The 17,326-nt window shown below is 39.3% G+C and overlaps 1 protein-coding gene across 1 annotated transcript; it reads left to right on the top strand.

Annotated features, from left to right (window-relative positions):
* Positions 1 to 499: 499 nt before the first annotated feature.
* LOC145655519 (TOG array regulator of axonemal microtubules protein 1-like) lies at positions 500 to 9,914 on the top strand. The gene is made up of 15 exons (XM_081709047.1): positions 500 to 1,593; positions 2,115 to 2,178; positions 3,534 to 3,665; positions 3,916 to 4,250; positions 4,462 to 4,474; positions 4,633 to 4,800; positions 5,082 to 5,252; positions 5,348 to 5,560; positions 7,019 to 7,136; positions 7,355 to 7,460; positions 7,762 to 7,997; positions 8,380 to 8,538; positions 8,865 to 8,991; positions 9,462 to 9,574; positions 9,767 to 9,914. The coding sequence occupies exons 1-15, from the start codon at positions 559 to 561 to the stop codon at positions 9,912 to 9,914; spliced, it is 3,138 nt and encodes a 1,045-aa protein (XP_081565173.1). The 5' UTR covers positions 500 to 558.
* Positions 9,915 to 17,326: the final 7,412 nt, after the last annotated feature.

Genomic DNA, 17,326 nt, shown 5'->3' with positions numbered 1-17,326 from the left:
GAGTTGTTGTATCGTTATAGGCCATTTGAATGAACATAATTTATGGTCCAATACGGTCAAGCATATTTGGTCACAATTCCCATATTTTCACGCGCGAGGTCGAATCTTCGCGGTTACGAGAACTCGCGTCACCATGGAAGCAGTTGTTTTTTGACATAGTGTTTTTTTGATTCCAGACGATGAACTGTGATGAACGATGGTCTGAGAAGAAAATTCCGAGCAAGTCTATGTGTTTACATATACCCAACTTTCAAGATCGTACTGGAATTCAAAAGAGGAAAGTGCTTTTTATTCTTGTTGGAGAACACAGTCTTTGTAAATATCCTAATTGTCAACAATACTGGACAGTGTTGCTTGAACTGTAGCGTTACTGCGATTGCGATTGCTAACCTAGGTTAACTAGCTTAGCTAGTTAGCTAACGGATTCTTTCCAAGTTGAGCTCCTGACAAACTGACTTGGTGATATAGCACCTATCCAACACGCTGCTGAAGTGCGCTAGCTAGCCAACTGGCTATATTGCTTTTCCAAATCAGTGATTGGATCAATGAGTCTGATCAATGATGATTTATGCGCTAATATCGCCGGAGTTACACGAACAACTCCTTGATCACGAGAACTACCAGAGCCGAACAAATGGGGTAGAAGAGCTGAAGAACATTATTTCAGAGCTGGACTTGAAAACCGTTTCCTCTGACAGTATTGTGGAATTCATCAATTTTTTACGTAGACTTCTGGATGATACAAACTTCAAAGTCTTGTATGGCACTTTACAGGTTATCAGCCTCCTGGTTCAAAACCTGGACTACGCCGTGGACAGACATTATAAACAGATTGTATGTGTGGCCCTCAAAACTTTGGGGGACGCACGGACTGTTCCCCGGAATGAGTACATGAATATTTTTCGTCACCTCATGAGGATTGTAGGTCCACAGAAAGTTTTGGAACTTGTAATAGGACAGCTAAGGCACAAAAATTCCAGAGTCAGAGAAGATGTCATCAACATCATCACAGCTGCTATGCTCACACACCCCAGAAAAGACTTCAATATCCCTAATCTGTGTTCTGTAGTGGCTCCTTATCTTGCAGACAATAAAAAGAGGGTCCGACATGCTGCTCTGGAGCTCTTTGCTGTTTTTGACTGCTGTCTTGACACAGGAAAAAAACAGCTACTCATGAAGGCCATTGACAGGTTGGACTTCACTGGAGATGTGGAGGGACTTATGGCTGCAGTACAGGCACGAAGAGCCAGACATATTCTCCCCCGATTGTCTGCAGATGGTATGGTGGAATACGCACTGGTCATCCCCAAGCCTGGTCAACGGCGAATACCTCAGTTTGGCTCTGGAGCTGACCTGAACTGGGTTATTAATGGAGGGAAAGTTAACAGTGCACAGAGCCACCACACAGAACCAGATTCGGATCGACTGAGTGGCTACGGCAGCTTTGGTTCTCTTACAGATGGCCTCCAGTCACACAAGAGAGTAGTTAGCGCTAGGAAGGCGAAAAACAAGCTACCCTGGGAGAGGTCTTTCCTCCCATGTTTAGTAAACAAGCAGCCTTGCAGTGCATCAAATGCAAAGTTATCTGATAAGGTGGGTGATTACCTCATGAAGTTAATTTTACATGCACACACAGAATTACAAAAAAGGAAAAATAAGGTTAAAAATGAGAGAATGTACTATTTTGAATGCAGCTCCAAACTCAACAAGCTACTTTACCTTTTTTTTCCTTTATGTAGCTGTGAATCTTATTTATTTGTGTTAGGCTACAAGTTGTTTTCTATTCCATATTCCAATTTCCATCAACATTACTTCTTACATTACTGCCCTTCTGCAGACCTGAACTGTTTTGCCTAATGTGTAAGTTTTGAGTCACTTCATTTTTATAACATGACCCCCATTATTTTTCATGTTGAACTGTTTCAGTACTATTTTCATTGTAATTTAGTTGCATAAAATTGCACAATGTCCTGTACATTTTTGTTAAGAAAGCATTGTGTACTGAGCTACAACAGAACAGATGTCTATTTAAAAAAAGGAATATCATGGTTTGCTACATGCTTACTTATAAATGTTCAATAATAAGGGACTGTTTTTTGTTGTTGCTGCTTTAGTTTAGTGTGGAAGATCTCACTACCTCCTTGAGGCTGAATCAGAAAAACTGTGGCACAAACTCTGGTAAGTAAATGTCTCTTTGTTTTCTCTTTGTGTCCTCTATTTTAGATTTGTCCTATTTTCTTACTAGGTTTTCAACATACAACCTATAAATACATGTTGATTTGTATTCCCATGTCTCTTGTGTCTTTTACTGTTTCTGCCTTTACTCATGCTTTCATTTTCACACCTTAAATTAGCAGCTAATTATCTAGCTAATTAGTGTGTGTGTGTGTGTGTGTGCGTGCGCGTGCGTGCGTGTGTGTGTGTGTTAATTTATCTGGACATTTGTCCTTGAACATGCCACCCAGACTTGTAACATGTAGGTCAAGACATGAAATGAAAATGTTAACTCATTGTTAAGTTTTAAATGTGTATGAGTACATGGAATACATTGAAGTGGGTTTCTATCAGTATTCGGACTGCTGCTATTAATATGGGCGTTCTTCAGTACTTTTCAATATTCCTGTACTTTATGGAAAAAAAATTTGGCATCATGAAAAATATCCTAAAATCCACACCGAAGCATTAACACAATGTAGCAGTGTGTGGATTATGAAACATGGGAGTAGTATTTATTAGAAACACTAGAGGAAGTCTGAATTTGAGTGTATTTCATGCTCCAGTACTAATTTTAGCAGTGATATGTTTGTAGATGACTGAGTAGAGCACACTAGAGTGGGCACCATGACCACCCACATGCAGGGTGGGTTTACGGTGAAACACATTATTTGTTGGGCAGTTTTGTTTAGCCTAGGATGATAATGCTTCCTACCATTGATATAGAAGCTTAGTATAATACTGGCTATACATGTATATTGATTATAGTTGTCACTTTGTCATTATTTTAACCCGCCCCAACAAACAAACAAAACATTGTCATGTTGCTTTGCTGGCTTCTGATACCACATCTAGATGGCTGCAAACGCAATCATCTATATAACATGGCTTCTTTAATATGCTGGGTGAAACAAGGCCAGTGTTGAGCTCTGGTGTGCTGCAGCGGTCTGTGTGATGTAAGGAATTTGTGATTTTTACCAAGTCCTATTTTAGTTGGCATTGACATTATAAGACTGCAGGCAAGACTAGACTTGAATCTTTTATTGCAGTCTGTTGATAAAAGATCCCACCTGCACTGTTCAAATCCAAGAAGAGCCTACAGAGGTCTCCTGTAAACAATGTAACCATATGATTAAGTTTTCTTAAAATTATGTTAAAGTCTTTAGTTATAAAATCTAAATTGCTATTGCTCACTTTTTGTTTACCGCTTAGTTGTTTTTTGGTATGCATTTGTAGTCTGATGTGTGCCTATTAGTTACATATGCTGAGCTGATGCTTCAAATTGTCCTCAAGTTTCCTGTTTCTGTTTCATTCTCCAGATTCAGTAGAGCCTTTCCAGCCCGATGCTCCAGGATGGAAAAGAGAGACAGTGGGTAGACTTTGTCGAAGCGGTAGCCTTGGTGCGGACCCAGATATTTTAAAAGCAGCTAATCTCAGTGATTCTGACAGAGGTGACTTGTTGATGTTGATTTTACTTTATTTATATATACAAAATGTAGAAAATAGCACATTTGCATAATTTTTGCAATAGATTTGTTTTGTTGTAAAATATTGCTAAATAGAATAATTGGAATCAAGGCATCACTTGACCATAAACTTCACTCACTGAGTGTCAAATGAAAGGAGCTACTGAACATTATTTGCTGCCAAATGAATAGTCATGGAAGATTCTCTTGAGAATAGATGCTCTTTTCCATACAGGTTTGCCCAAAGCCAACCGCTTGCTGTCTGGTAACCCCAGTGTAGAGCGCACCTTTTCAGTTCCTTCCAATCCACCCCCCCCCGGGTCTTTTCTGCTGCCCTCCTACCCTCTGGCCACTCTTCCGGGAGTGCAGCTGACTCCCACCCTGCCTCGTAGATGCCATGCAAACTCCTCACTGTCCATGTCCAATACATGGCCCAACAAGCGAGATACGATCCCTCGTCACAGGGACCCCAGCTCATGGGGGGATAAAACAGGTGAGGGCATAGCTACATTGCTTAGAAAATGTGTCTTTGTTCAGTGGGAAACTGCCAAAGCATTTTTGGCTCTTCAGTATTTAGCAGTGTCAGAATTAAAAATGAATCATACTGAAATATCAAATTGTATTGAAATGTAAGATTTCAGGATTCAATTTAAAAAAAAAAAGAAACTGAATCATTGTTGGGTCACACATTTACATGAGCTCTACTTAATCTGGAATGGATGTCTTGCTTTCAGTTATTCTTTGTTATATCTTTGTGATATCTAATCACATTTTGAGTAAGAACTTGATAGTTGGTAACAAGGATGCCAATTACAGGATGAAAATGTAAACTGTTTACTGTGATTGTAATGCAGCTGCCTTCACTTTTGACTGGTGTGTTTCTCCATATGTGAAGTACACAGAGGTTGATGTGGCTTTGCCTTAAACTGACACTTTTTTACCACCATGACAGGAGTTTTTGGCTTCACTGGTGCTCCCTGCTACCCTGGAGTGACTCTGTCCCCAGAACAGGAGGAGTTGGTAAGAAAACCCCCCAGGGAGCCACTGATTGGGGTGTATGGCCATGCTGTTTCAGCTGGCCATATGGATTCGGAAGAAAGCACTGAGCCAGAAAAAGCAGCGGTGAGACAATGTTTATTTTGTTTTATTGAACAATCTGCTAATATTTATTGATTCCCTTTACTTTAATCTTTCCTAACTTCAGCAGTGGTTTTTGAATGTGCTGTTGATATGGAATGACTTTGTTGCCAGTTTGACAGTAAAATTTTGATAAAATAACGATTTGATAAGATTTTAATGCAAATTGACTCCTACGTTGCATAATTTCAGTCCGGTCCTCCAGGTTCTGATTGACAGTCTTGAATAGAGATGCTATGTGGTTATTCATGTATGTGTATTTGTTGGAGAGGGTAAAGCCGTTTAGGTTTGCAAGGGTTAAGCTGCATCAACATCGTCTGGAGCAGCAAGAAGTTCCGCCTATACAGGGGGAGTGGCAGAACATGCAACGATTGAAGCAGAACTTTAGACACATGGCATTTGACGTGGGCTCAGACGACACGGCATCTCTGAAAGGTAACGGTTGACCTCAATGAATGCTCCTCCTCGTGCTTACTGAGACTCATGGAAGCTCTGTAGTCACCATAGCCTGTTAATCTCCTTCCCATCAGATTTGCAGCGCAACGGTAGTGTTCTAGCATCCACGAAGGCTGAACTCCTGGATGATTTGCCCTCGAGCCCCAACAGCACACACGCACCCAGAAGCCTGGTCAAAAGTTTCATTCGTCCCAGCCCTCCCACGGCTCCTTCCAGACGCATGCTGCCACGACGCCAACAAGCCCCCAGTCTGAACAGAGCATGTCCACCCCTTTCAAACTGCTCTGGTGAGTGTCACCTGTTATTCTGCGCTTCATGCATGGTCACTGCTCTTGAGTAAATAGATTTGCTCTAAACGCTGTATCACACAATTGTGTTTTAAAGGCCCTGCACAGTTGTTTGTTTAAAAATGCAAAAAAACAAAAAAAAACCCAACCATATATATTCCAAAGAATGTTAAATATTCCAGTCACCTTCCTACTATCATTTTTTTAAACCATAAAACGACATTAAAAAGAGTGTTGTCCTTTTACCATTCTGCTGTTTGGGCGTGGACCTCAGAGGATTCATTGACAGCCTCTGTGTGAAAAGCTATTAGGGATTTTGGTCAACAGCAGAATCCTTGCTGTGTTTAAATAGACTAATCAATTAGAGGACACCACAGTTCGTATTTTAAGAATACATTTATAGCAATATCATCTGTGCATTTATTACATATTGATCATGTTTACATTAAAGCTATTAAGGAACGTTAGCTAACTAGCGTATATTCGGCTGGTTAATCAGGTCTAGCTAACAGGCTTTGACTACGCACGGAGAGAGCTAAACATGGGACAGGCAGAGACTGGTGGCAATTTCAAATAGTGTTGGTGTATCATAACGTTATAAAAAATACATTTGTTGACCCAAATTGCACAAAATTAGCAAACGTTTGCATGTACTAACGTTTTGTTATATTTTCCATTACTTGCTACGGTATTGAATAAAGTGTCGAATGAAAACAATGGCTGTTAATTAATATCAAAGACTTACTAACTTATCAATATTACCTCCAGTAAGTGTGGGGAAAGGTGTTGTGTTTCAGTTATAGTCGGCAGGCAAATCTAGAGCTGTATTGAGCTCAGTTTGCAAATTATTTCACAGTAAAATGCTTGCTACAAACTCTTGTATTGGGTGTCACTTAGACCCCAGAAAGAAATTTGAGCAACCTTGATTTGGTCTTGTTTTCTGGAATAAAATGTAGAGTAACCCTTTTCCCGTTTGTATACAAAAACTGAGCATTTGTATGTACATGTCATCTCTGTTCCTTGAAAAGAGCTATGTGCAGTGATTGAAGTGTAGTAGGGTCAGTTGATTTCACAGTTCATGTATATGCAATATTACATAGCTTATGATTCCCTATAGTCAATTAGTGTTATCTGTGACATCAAAGATAACACCACATAAAGTGTAAGTCCTAAATAGAAGTTAGGCGGTATAGAAAAAATAAAACAATTAGAGGTTGTTTTATGCACTCTACAATGCCCAATAACTACTGAACTGAAGCAGAAGTATGAAGATAATCACATACTTCCAGCTAATACAACATTTTGAGTAAGGAGAAAAAATACTGTGCAAGGCCATTAAATGTAGTTGGCCATCTTGAATAATGTTATGTTTTGCAGTCAAGTTGATTTGAAACAAAGTTGAACTGGTAGCCCTAAAATAAGTAGTCAGTTTGTTTGTGGTGCGGTATTCCTCTTTAGATGAACTCACACCAGGAACCCCCAGGAAGAATCCCCATGAGCAGCTGGCTTTGCGGCCGTTCTCTAAACCGGACCTTGCTGTCACTCAGAGCTTCAGACTGCTTAGCTCTGATGACTGGTAAATCTCATACCTGTAAAATTATGACGCATTTGGCTAGGGTCAAGTAAAACAGTTTAGTAATTTATGATTTTCTGCATATATGATACATATGCTTAGAAATTAGTAAAGTGATTTTATCACTATCACTTTTTTCCTTTTGTCCCCTCTTTCATAATCTTTTTTCAGTTATGATAACCTACTTTTACAGTTTGTGTTTGTCCAATATTTTCATACAGGGAGAAGAAGATTGATGGCCTGATACTCATGCGTAGTTTAGCACGGTATCACTCTGATGTGCTTAGTAGTAGGCTTCATGATGTCTGCCTTGTTCTTAATCAAGAGGTAAGTGACTATATCTGCTCACTATTGCGTCTGACTCCTTGTAACTTCCTGTGAATCTGTCTGATTCCTAAAATTAACCTATAATACCATTAAATTTTTTGTCATACACCATCAGCCTATGTTATTGAGACATTGCTGCCAAAAACTACACAGATCTTTCAGTAAAGTTAGTATAATGCTTGAAATTATTATAAAAATAATTTTCATCTAAGGGCATTTTAGATGCCATATTTAACTGTAATAATGAGTGATGAAGCCATTTCTTGGCATAACACAAGCTGGAATGTCTTCCTTCCCCCAGGTTCAGAACCTACGCTCTGGAGTGTCACGCGTGGCGGTGGTGACCTTGGGAGAGTTGTACTCTGGCCTGCAGAAAAGTATGGACCAGGAGGTGGAAGCTACAGCCAAGGTCCTCCTCCACAAAGCAGGAGAGTCCAATGCTTTTATTAGGCAGGATGTGGACACAGCCCTGGACTGCATGGTGCAGAACTGCACCCCCACCCGAAGCATGAACGCTCTTCTCGCTGGAGGACTCGGGTCAGTTAACTTGCAGTTAGCTTTCAGCTATAGCTTTCATCTAGCTGCAGCAGTCAAGAGGCCAACAAATGAGAGCGCTTTGGCTGCTGTTTGCTATTATTTTCACTTATCCTTTGGTGTTTCGAAATGTTTTTTGGCATTGGACAGTATTTTTGTTGATTTATCCTCTTAAAGATTTTTTTTAAAGCCATCAAATAGAATAGGATAATTTGATTATGCCTTTAGTTCATAGATAAGTGTATTAAGTTACTTTAAAGATGAAAGAGTTAAACATTGCACTGTATACATTGACTAGATTACTACATATTTGTTATTATGTCATACTTTTTTGAGTGCCTTTAAATATTTCCTTCTCTTTTCTCGTTTGTGTTCTCCTCAAAAGTCATTTGAATGCTGCAGTAAGAAAGTGCACTTCTCAGCATTTGGCTACTTTGATAGAAAAGATTGGCGCTGACCGCTTATTGTCTGGGACAAAAGGTGTGACTAATCGAATTCTACCTGCAGTCTCCAAATTGGCGCAAGACTCTTCCCAAGAAACCAGGTTGGTACCAGGATCAGATGGAAAACTATCAAAGCTTTTCACATGCCCAGATAGTAATCTTTTGGTTTATTCTTTTAGTCTCCCAACTATGACACTCTGAAGTCAGCAAATGCAGCTAAATTGTAGAGTAATAGAAGTTTTTTAGACACAGAGTGTCTTGGCAACTGGAATTGTGTCCTGGTAAAATAAATATACTAATAAATATTGGACTCTGCTTAATTGTAGTAAATGTAGTAGACTGGTACAATTTGTTGGTGTGCTGTGAGTCACCCTTAAGTTCCTCCCTCATGGTTCTCTCATGGGAACGGGGCTGTTATTTGTCTCAGGTACTTTGGTCGCCGCATGCTACTGTTCCTTTCGTCTCATCACGACTTTGATAAGATGGTGGAAAAGTACATCCCTACCAAAGACCTGCCCACCATCAGGGCCACTGTCCTCACTCTGAAATCCAAGGTGACAATTCAGCACATATATTTGTATATATGATTAGGATTTTTAATTCCATTCAGCCACTATGCTGTAAGCTTACTGACTAAACAAAGCTTATTCACTAAACTTATTCACAGTATTAGTGAAACCCACCTCAGAGCTGACAAGGTAGACAAATGTTTTAAACAAATACTAAAGTACAGAGCAGTGCAAGGCACCACACATTGTACACAGCAGTATGTATATACAGCAAATATATTAAGCCAAAATCATATATTAAAGATGTCAGTGTACAAAAAGATGAGGCAATACAGTTGTCTCCTAGTAAATAGTTTGTGATCTCCCATTATAATAGTTCAAATATTGTATTTACAGTAAGGTATAGATATTGCACAGTGCAGTCCCAGACCCAGTAGTTAGAAACAAAGTATGAAAGAACATTTGGTCTTCATTATCTGGAGAGTCATCACCCAGTGATGCTGATGTGGATTTAGGTCCCGGGTGAGAAGCCTCAGGATACCCCTTCAGCTCGAGGCAGGCGCTATATCCCTTGCGGTGGAATGAGGTATGCCTCCTCTATAAACCGTCAACCTCAGATTGTCAGCAGGTGAATTTTTAAACAATCAAAGCAAAAAACATGAGTTCCTATTGAAACTGCTTTAATCTTTCTACTTTTTGATGGTGATTATGTTGTTGTTATTGTTGTTGTTGTTGTTTTAAATTTATTGTAACCACATTAAATTTCTTTTTATTACAATAAACCAATCCTTACATTTTCTCTCTTGTTGTGTGTGTTCAGCAAAGATGCCAGCAAAGCACAGGTCCACAGCATTGCAGACAAGACCAAGTACATCAAACAGCTTAAATACACAGACAGGACAAGGTCCAGGTGTGGGATCCTCCCAACTGTACGTGGCGGGCCAAACCACATGACTCGCGGGAGATGAGCGTTCTGTGACACTTATTGCCAAGGTGCTATTTAAACAGACTGTGAGCACACAAGGGGTCACTGACTTATGGCATGAAGCTGAACTCAGAATCAGAACAGAATGACCTCAGCAGCACTCTAGGAAGCCAATCTGATATATTCAACACTTGCTGTCTGCAGAGATGCTGAGAAGTGCTTTGCCAATTCTGTTTGATGTGTTATGAGTTATGCTTAGAGTTATGATGCCCACAAGCTGCTGTCATTTGAGGTGCATTAGTGCTGGAGGACAGGTGGAGTTTAGCAAGTAAATATGGTTGTAGCCATATTATCAACAAGGATAATGGAGTTGAGCCTGTGCAGACTTTGCTAAGATGTTGTGTATACATTTGGCTGTCAGCTGGGCCATGCACTGAACTGACCAAGTATTTTTTCTTTAACTGGAATAAAAAAATGTAAATGTTTTCAAGAATAACACGCTTCATGTGATGTTTTATGGTTTATTGTTTAAAAAATTAATGATATAGAAGTCTATTTTGGTCATGACATCAGTATGGTAAAAAATTAAATACTGGAATTAATTAAAAAAATTAAATACATGGAACAGGATAATCACAACATGATTATACAACAAATTTAATTTATATATCCAAAATGTATTAATTTTATGAGATACAATCTAGTAGTTCCTTTCTGTGATATGAAAAATATTTTGTAAAAGGGTGCTATCTGTTGTAGTTACTGATTCTTATTTTCACTTCTTATATATATATTCCTGTTAGATCATATAGAAAATTGGTCATTGTTAGTATGGCATACTCCCTTGTGTAACCCTTTTCTTTGACACGCCACCCAGCACAATATCCTTAGATTCAGCCTTAACCTTTAGGTCCTTATATGTATTGACACCCACAGTATAAGCTGTGCAATGACTGATAAATTATTTTGCTTTATACACACTACTCCAGTGTGACATTTATTTCTGTGTTCCTTTCAATAAAAAATAATCACATCATTGTGGTACAAAATTTCTTCAACAAAATTCCCTTGCTAAACAAGAGAATTCATTCTAAAAATGTGGATGATGGCAGCTGTCCCTAAACATTGTCAATTCACATCAGAGTGTAACTGGCAAACTGTCAAGACTACTGCAGCTACACATTCTTCTGTTTGAAAATGTGTGAAGATGATCACTGTAGATCATTGAGGCACCTCTATCACTGCAGATCAAACTGCCACTGATTTTACCCCTGATTTCCACTACCTGAATGCACAGACTTTCATTCTTAAAAGGAATGAACTGAAACAAAATGCTATTTGAAAAGAATTATTGCTCATACTCTGGGGAGCTCAGATTAGATTTTAGGACATTCTCATTTACAAACAGTCTATCTATTTTTCTATTTTTATTTTTCACTATCTCAGGAAATTGCCTATGTTTATAAATGCTTACAGCTGATATCTGTCATGAACTGAAACAAAAAAGGGGTCAATCTGACATTTTAGAACTTGAAAGTTGTACAATGGATAAGATAATGTTGTCTTGACATCATGCTCAGAACAAAGAAACAGTAACCTCCCCAAGAAGCAAGAAACCTCCAGCATACACTTCCAAAAGGGCTCAGTAACTGGCAAAAGTGGCACAGTGACTTCTGTTGAGCTGTAACTCACAACCGCAAGGGCCTCTGTGAATTATGACTGCAATCTGAAGCATTAGTGCCTTTAATCTCATGAAAAAGCCTTAGCAGCACGCAGCCCATTGGCTGAAATAAGATAACCCAGCGCAACCTGGTTTTATGTGATAAAGGAGCCCTGACAAACAGAAACACAAGGTGTTACCTTTTTGGGCACATGTATGAAAAGCATGTGCAACGCACAATTATAAGTCAAGTTGAATCCCTGTGTAAAAGGACTGGGAAAAGTGAAATATATACTGGAGAGTGTGATGAATAATTAGGATCTTCTGAGTCTACCATATGGCACTTCTATTAACACTTATAATCATATCCATATTCTGCTATACAGTATCCATACGATGAGGGGTGGTGCCTGTGGTAGATTATGTTATATAGTTGTGCCTATAGTATTTGATTTGCTCCCCTGATAAGCCTTGTAATCCTGGAAATCCCTGCATTGTCATTTTAGTCACTCACTGGGAAGAGGCTGAGTTTTGTTAGAAGTTACAAGAGGTGGGTGTGGATTGTTTTACTTAGCCTTTATTGTTCTGCCAGTTCTGCCAGAGATTAAATCAAACAATATCACATGTGATATTGCTTTTATACAACAGTTCCACAAGTGCCATTTATTAGTTAACACTAATAATCTACAATATGTTATGATTTGTTTGTTTATTTACTAATTTATTTGGTTCTGTCAACACAAATAGCTCCGCAAATGGACTGGTACTGAACTGTCACCAAACAACACAAACATTTTCCCATAGGTTGCTACTTTGTGGAGGTTTATGTTACCACAGGCCGGCTACTTTTATAATGTACATTTATCTGCATGTTCCCATTTATTGTGCAAACAGAAAAATATGAGTCTTTTGACAAATCATTTGATGACGTGACTCTGATGAGATAACAGCAAATGTTACAATCTAAGATAGATAACAATTGTAATTAAGGGTTAATAAAATGCACTTGTAAAGCAGAGTACCATTATACTCTATATCAGCACTCATGAAATCTCTATCGTCTAATCAAAGAACTAACTGTTCTATAATAAACAATATCATTGGATTTTAATGTTGAGCTGAGTTTTGGTCTGTCTTGTTCTTGTTACATTTACTTAATTTTCACAATAATACACACAACCATTTACATGGAACTCCAATTTCATTGTGCCAACCCTTCCATTTTTGCACAATAAAAGATGTCTAAAAATGACCGCAACACACATTCCAAAGTCATAAAAAATATGTGATTGCGCTGGAAGTGACAGAGTGTACCTGGAGTCTCATTCAACCTCTTTCTTGATATTCTGCTGGAGATGCTTCCGAATTGACCTGTAAGAGGATAGAAACTGTCTGGGGGTTTATGAAACAGCCAGTGATAGAATGCATGTGTACATGTGTTTTGTATGAGAGAGAGATCGCAAGAGAGAGATGTAGAGAGATCTGGCTGCTTGCCCAGATTTTGGATATATAGCCTTAATGTTTAGCAGACACATTTAGGCCAAGATTTGCCACAACATGACAACAAATATGCCATGACAAGATTGGTTCATTTAGGCCAAGGCTAAATCTGATCCTGGCATTTCATCAGCATTTCTCCTGTGATATTTTATAGTGACACTTAATAAGGCTTGTAGAAATACAACCACCCAGAACCTTCAACTTCCCAAGAATCATTTTATATAATGTGAATGGTTAGTGGCTTTCATGGCTATGCAGAGACAATGGAAAGACCGTAGGTCCACCAAAAGCTTTAATCAGCTACTTTGGGTGGACCCACTTGCACATGAAAGCAGTAATTTAAATATTCAATCCATTAACTGCTTTATAGTTATGCAATTGTCTCCCCTCTATGATCACCACATCTGTCAGAGCATTTTCCCCTAGTCCTGTCTGAAGCAGAGCAGAGCCCTGATCGATGCTATTGTTTTTTGGGCAGGCTTTAGCAAGTGATTGCTGTCTCTTTACACGCTTCTCAGAAAAGACACGTTCTTTGTCTTGTGTTACTCAAAGGTGGTTCTGTGTGCTAAAACAACATCTTGACCTTTCAGCGATGCTGCCACACTGAAAAACAGAAGGCCAAGAAAAAAACAGCTTCTATTCTTAGACTCTCTGGCACTCTAAGTGCTTGCTGATACCTTGCTGACTGCAGTATTTCCTACACCTTTCCAACTGAGAGGCTCCTGAACTTGCAGCACCTCTGTCAATTAATCAATTGCATAACAAGAGTTCATCCACTCTATAATTGAGGGAGATACCCCCTCTAATCATTAACGCTCATCATTACAAAGACCATTAGTGTAAGCTGATGAAAAATTACTATTGGTCCTGATCAAACAAGGTTTCATAGACTTTAATGAGCACAGCAGACGCAAGGCTACACTGGGGGTCTGCAGCCTTTTGTAGTGCTTTTATTTTTAGGACTCATGTAAGGTGGTGCATGACCACCATGTGCATTGTAAGCTGTTGCCTTGGAAACAGGAGAAGCCATAGCACTGGCTGTGCAATGTTGCATCATTCATTGTTATAGCTTTCAAGAAAGCCCAGGTTGAGGAAATCATACATTCAAGCTTTAATGCATGCTTTCATACTAGTGCATAGTCCCAAAAAGCATTTGGAAATGGATGACAAACAGTGGCCACTGCATCCTCCTTAAGCCCAGAAAGCAAGAAGAAATTCTGAATATTGCAGCTAAGAAACCAATTTGTCAGTAGATCCAAATTTGGAAGACATTTCATGCCATGTCTGGTGTTCTTTGCAGTGATGACCAGTCTTACCTAAGCATTTCATTATTCACTGCTGATTTCCAGATATTTGTCACCTGGGATGCCCTACAGTGCTCCTTGCAGTCATAAGCACAGTTGCCCAATGAAATTCATTCAAACCAAGCTTCATTCAGCTAACTGACCTCTGGAAAGAAAAGGTGATCACAGCAGAGTACAGCTAGAACAGAGATAACCATTCTCAGGTCAGTTCAACTTCACAATCTCTTACCCTCTTTTGTACCAGGCCACATTTAAAGTGAATAAAAGTAAGAGGTAACTTGGCATCATTTGGTAGCAAGATTTGTTAACCACTAGACTGATTAAACTGTGCTTTATGTGCAATTATTTCTGAGGATACAAAGCACTCAAATAATCAGAATTTTTTGATGTTCATATTGTCTTCTATATTAAAGCAATTAAAATGTTGGTGGACTGATTCCATTTTCCAGCACAGTAATTTAGCCTTTATGTACTTATTCATGTGGAGCCAGACTATGATAAATCTCTCTCTCACACACTCACTCACTCACACACTCACTCACACACACACACACACACACACACACACACACACACACACACACACACACACACACACACACACACACACACACCCCACATAGCAAGTCATATGATACAGGACAAAAAAAGGTGCAGTAATTTTCTAATATGCAGTGTGAAGCACACTCTACGTTACCATGAACATCACAATTCCCCCTACAATTTTTTGCAATTTAAAAAAATATGCTGGGTGAAGTGATGTGTAACTCTGGACACGATTCAAAGTAAACAATGCTTCGTCATGCTTCTCCACACCAGCCACTCCCCCACAGCAAGGGATGTTGGTGGCAGGGGACAAAAAAACCAGAGTGGTTTAACTAAATCCTTCTAATTGAACAGAATATACCACAGCAAAATTCGATGAAAGATGCAGTTCTTTTATTACAGCTCTTTTACACATGTCCATATTGAGAAACATGTCATTTTAAGTCTGCTGGCCTTAATATTTTATACATGGATGCAGCAGCTGGGAAGAGAATGTTTTTGTCAGTTGCTCTTCAGTTGTCCAGAGAGTACAGACAGCACATACCCTGGAACAAATGCAATTTCCCTCTTCATTAAAATGATTGTTTTTTTTTATTATTATTATGCCAGAAATGGTTTCCAGCAACATGCTTTCCTTTCTCAAAACTGTGTTTGGACCACTCAAGGACCTATATTCACCCATTCCTCAGGCTATTTAAGTCTTTTTTTTTTTCATAATCTTAATGCATATTCCATATGCAGGTTGTCAAGGTTCAGATGGCTTCCTGGACAGCAAAATGAAGGTTAAATGCACATTTATAATCAGTATGGAATAATGCATTCCATTTTGTGATTAGCGATAGACGTGGTTATTTTTACTCCATCCAGATTAATGAGGTCCATATTCTTATTGGTCCAGTTTCCCTAGAATGTTTGCATTTCTCCAGATTATTTGTCTTTGTATTGCTAATCCTAGCAAGCATTGTTATTATTACAAACTCAGCCTGTATTTAATCATTTTTTATTCATTTAGTCTTTTAATCATCTTTTCTTATACAGACACATACATAATAAGAGATATGCAAAATGTATGATGTATAGTCCATGTATCATATCCAAGAGCCTTTTATCCCTTTTAATGCCTTTTAAAAATCTTTTTTCCAGTGGCATATCAGAGTGTGATTCCTGCTATGCCAAAAGTATTATTACATATTTTTTCCTTTGGCTAGTTTCTGTTCCCATCTCTCCAGACTGCAAGCGTCCTGTGCTGTCCCATTTCTCTTTCACATTCTCTCTCTCTCTCTCCTGCCCTCTCTCTCCCTCCAATAATAGCATACTTCCTGTGGCTCCTGTAGTTCCATTACTAACTGTAACGCTCTCTGAGATCCTAATCATGCTGTATCAAGTGTAGGTAGACACGAAAGCAAAGGGACCCAGTAAATTTTCATATGGTAGTTTACACCAAGATTTGTTGGGAGATCTGTTTTCTGTTGTGATATGTGGAACTGATATTAGCTTTTGATGAATTGCTATAAAGAAATATTATGAACCCATAGAGGGGTGTCATCATTTTTATTTGAAATATGAATGGATGCTGAGGAACACAAAGGTGGGAATACATGTGTAGGTTAAGTCAGGTTACAGTGTGATAAATCACTCCCACCGTCATTTAAACATGCTTTTCTAACCATAGTTTACTATACCATGTAATGGACACCTGAGTCTTAAGGTGGACCCCTAAAGCTACCAGTAAAATGACACTCATGAGTTAGGTGATGTTTCAGCAAGGTCCCTCGCTGTCTCTTGCAGACTCCTCTGCGGTGACTCTGCGGCGGCGCACTGGCTCAGATGAAACCACGTTTCCCCTTTACCCTTCAGGCGTACGGCGTGGCTGGTTCTTTCTGTCACCTGGAATGGACCTGTCCACCTCGGCTCACTCCATTTTCTCTTGATGACTCTCAGCAGCACCCAGTCCCTAACGGGTATCGTCTGGGTTTGTCTGCTCCCTGTCCGGTCCCCCTCCTGCGTGGAGAAAGCTGAAACGATACTTTGCAATTCATTAAAGTATGATGTGTGTGTGAGATGTCTTTGTTTTCTCATTTATTGTTAAGGGTCCCTGGGGTCCTGGAAGTCCTCGACCTGTCTGCAATTCAAAAGGGGTAAAACCAGTTGTTGCATTTACTGAACATCTCATTTGCATTAATGCCAAAGGGAAGGCGTCAACCAAATTTAATTTTGTCTGTGCACAGATTTTGGCCACGTACGTGTACCCCTGTGCTGAGTCCACCATGTCTGTGTAGTCAATTACTATCTCTTCCCCTGGTGTTAATGACAACGGATACTTACCGGGTGCCACCTTAATTGCAGGTTTGGGATTGTACTGTTGACATACTCTACATGTCCCCTGCACTTTTGAGGAGAGACCACAGGTTCTCAATGGGACTAAGATCTGGGGAGTTTCCTGGC

Source organism: Electrophorus electricus, unplaced genomic scaffold, assembly GCF_041902795.1.
Source record: "Electrophorus electricus isolate QZ-2024a unplaced genomic scaffold, ASM4190279v1 Scaffold27, whole genome shotgun sequence".
Taxonomy (NCBI): Eukaryota; Metazoa; Chordata; class Actinopteri; order Gymnotiformes; family Gymnotidae; genus Electrophorus; species Electrophorus electricus.
The sequence above is the reverse complement of the archived record's forward strand: the minus strand, read 5'-3'. Positions and strand labels throughout refer to the sequence as shown.

Bases quoted from the DNA above. Each gene is read 5' to 3' on its own strand.
- LOC145655519 (XM_081709047.1), top strand. From the start codon at position 559: ATGATGATTTATGCGCTAATATCGCCGGAGTTACACGAACAACTCCTT. The intron at 7,137-7,354 runs GTAAATCTCATA...ATTTTCATACAG, and splicing joins CTGCTTAGCTCTGATGACTG to GGAGAAGAAGATTGATGGCC. The intron at 7,998-8,379 runs GTCAGTTAACTT...TCTCCTCAAAAG, and splicing joins CTTCTCGCTGGAGGACTCGG to TCATTTGAATGCTGCAGTAA.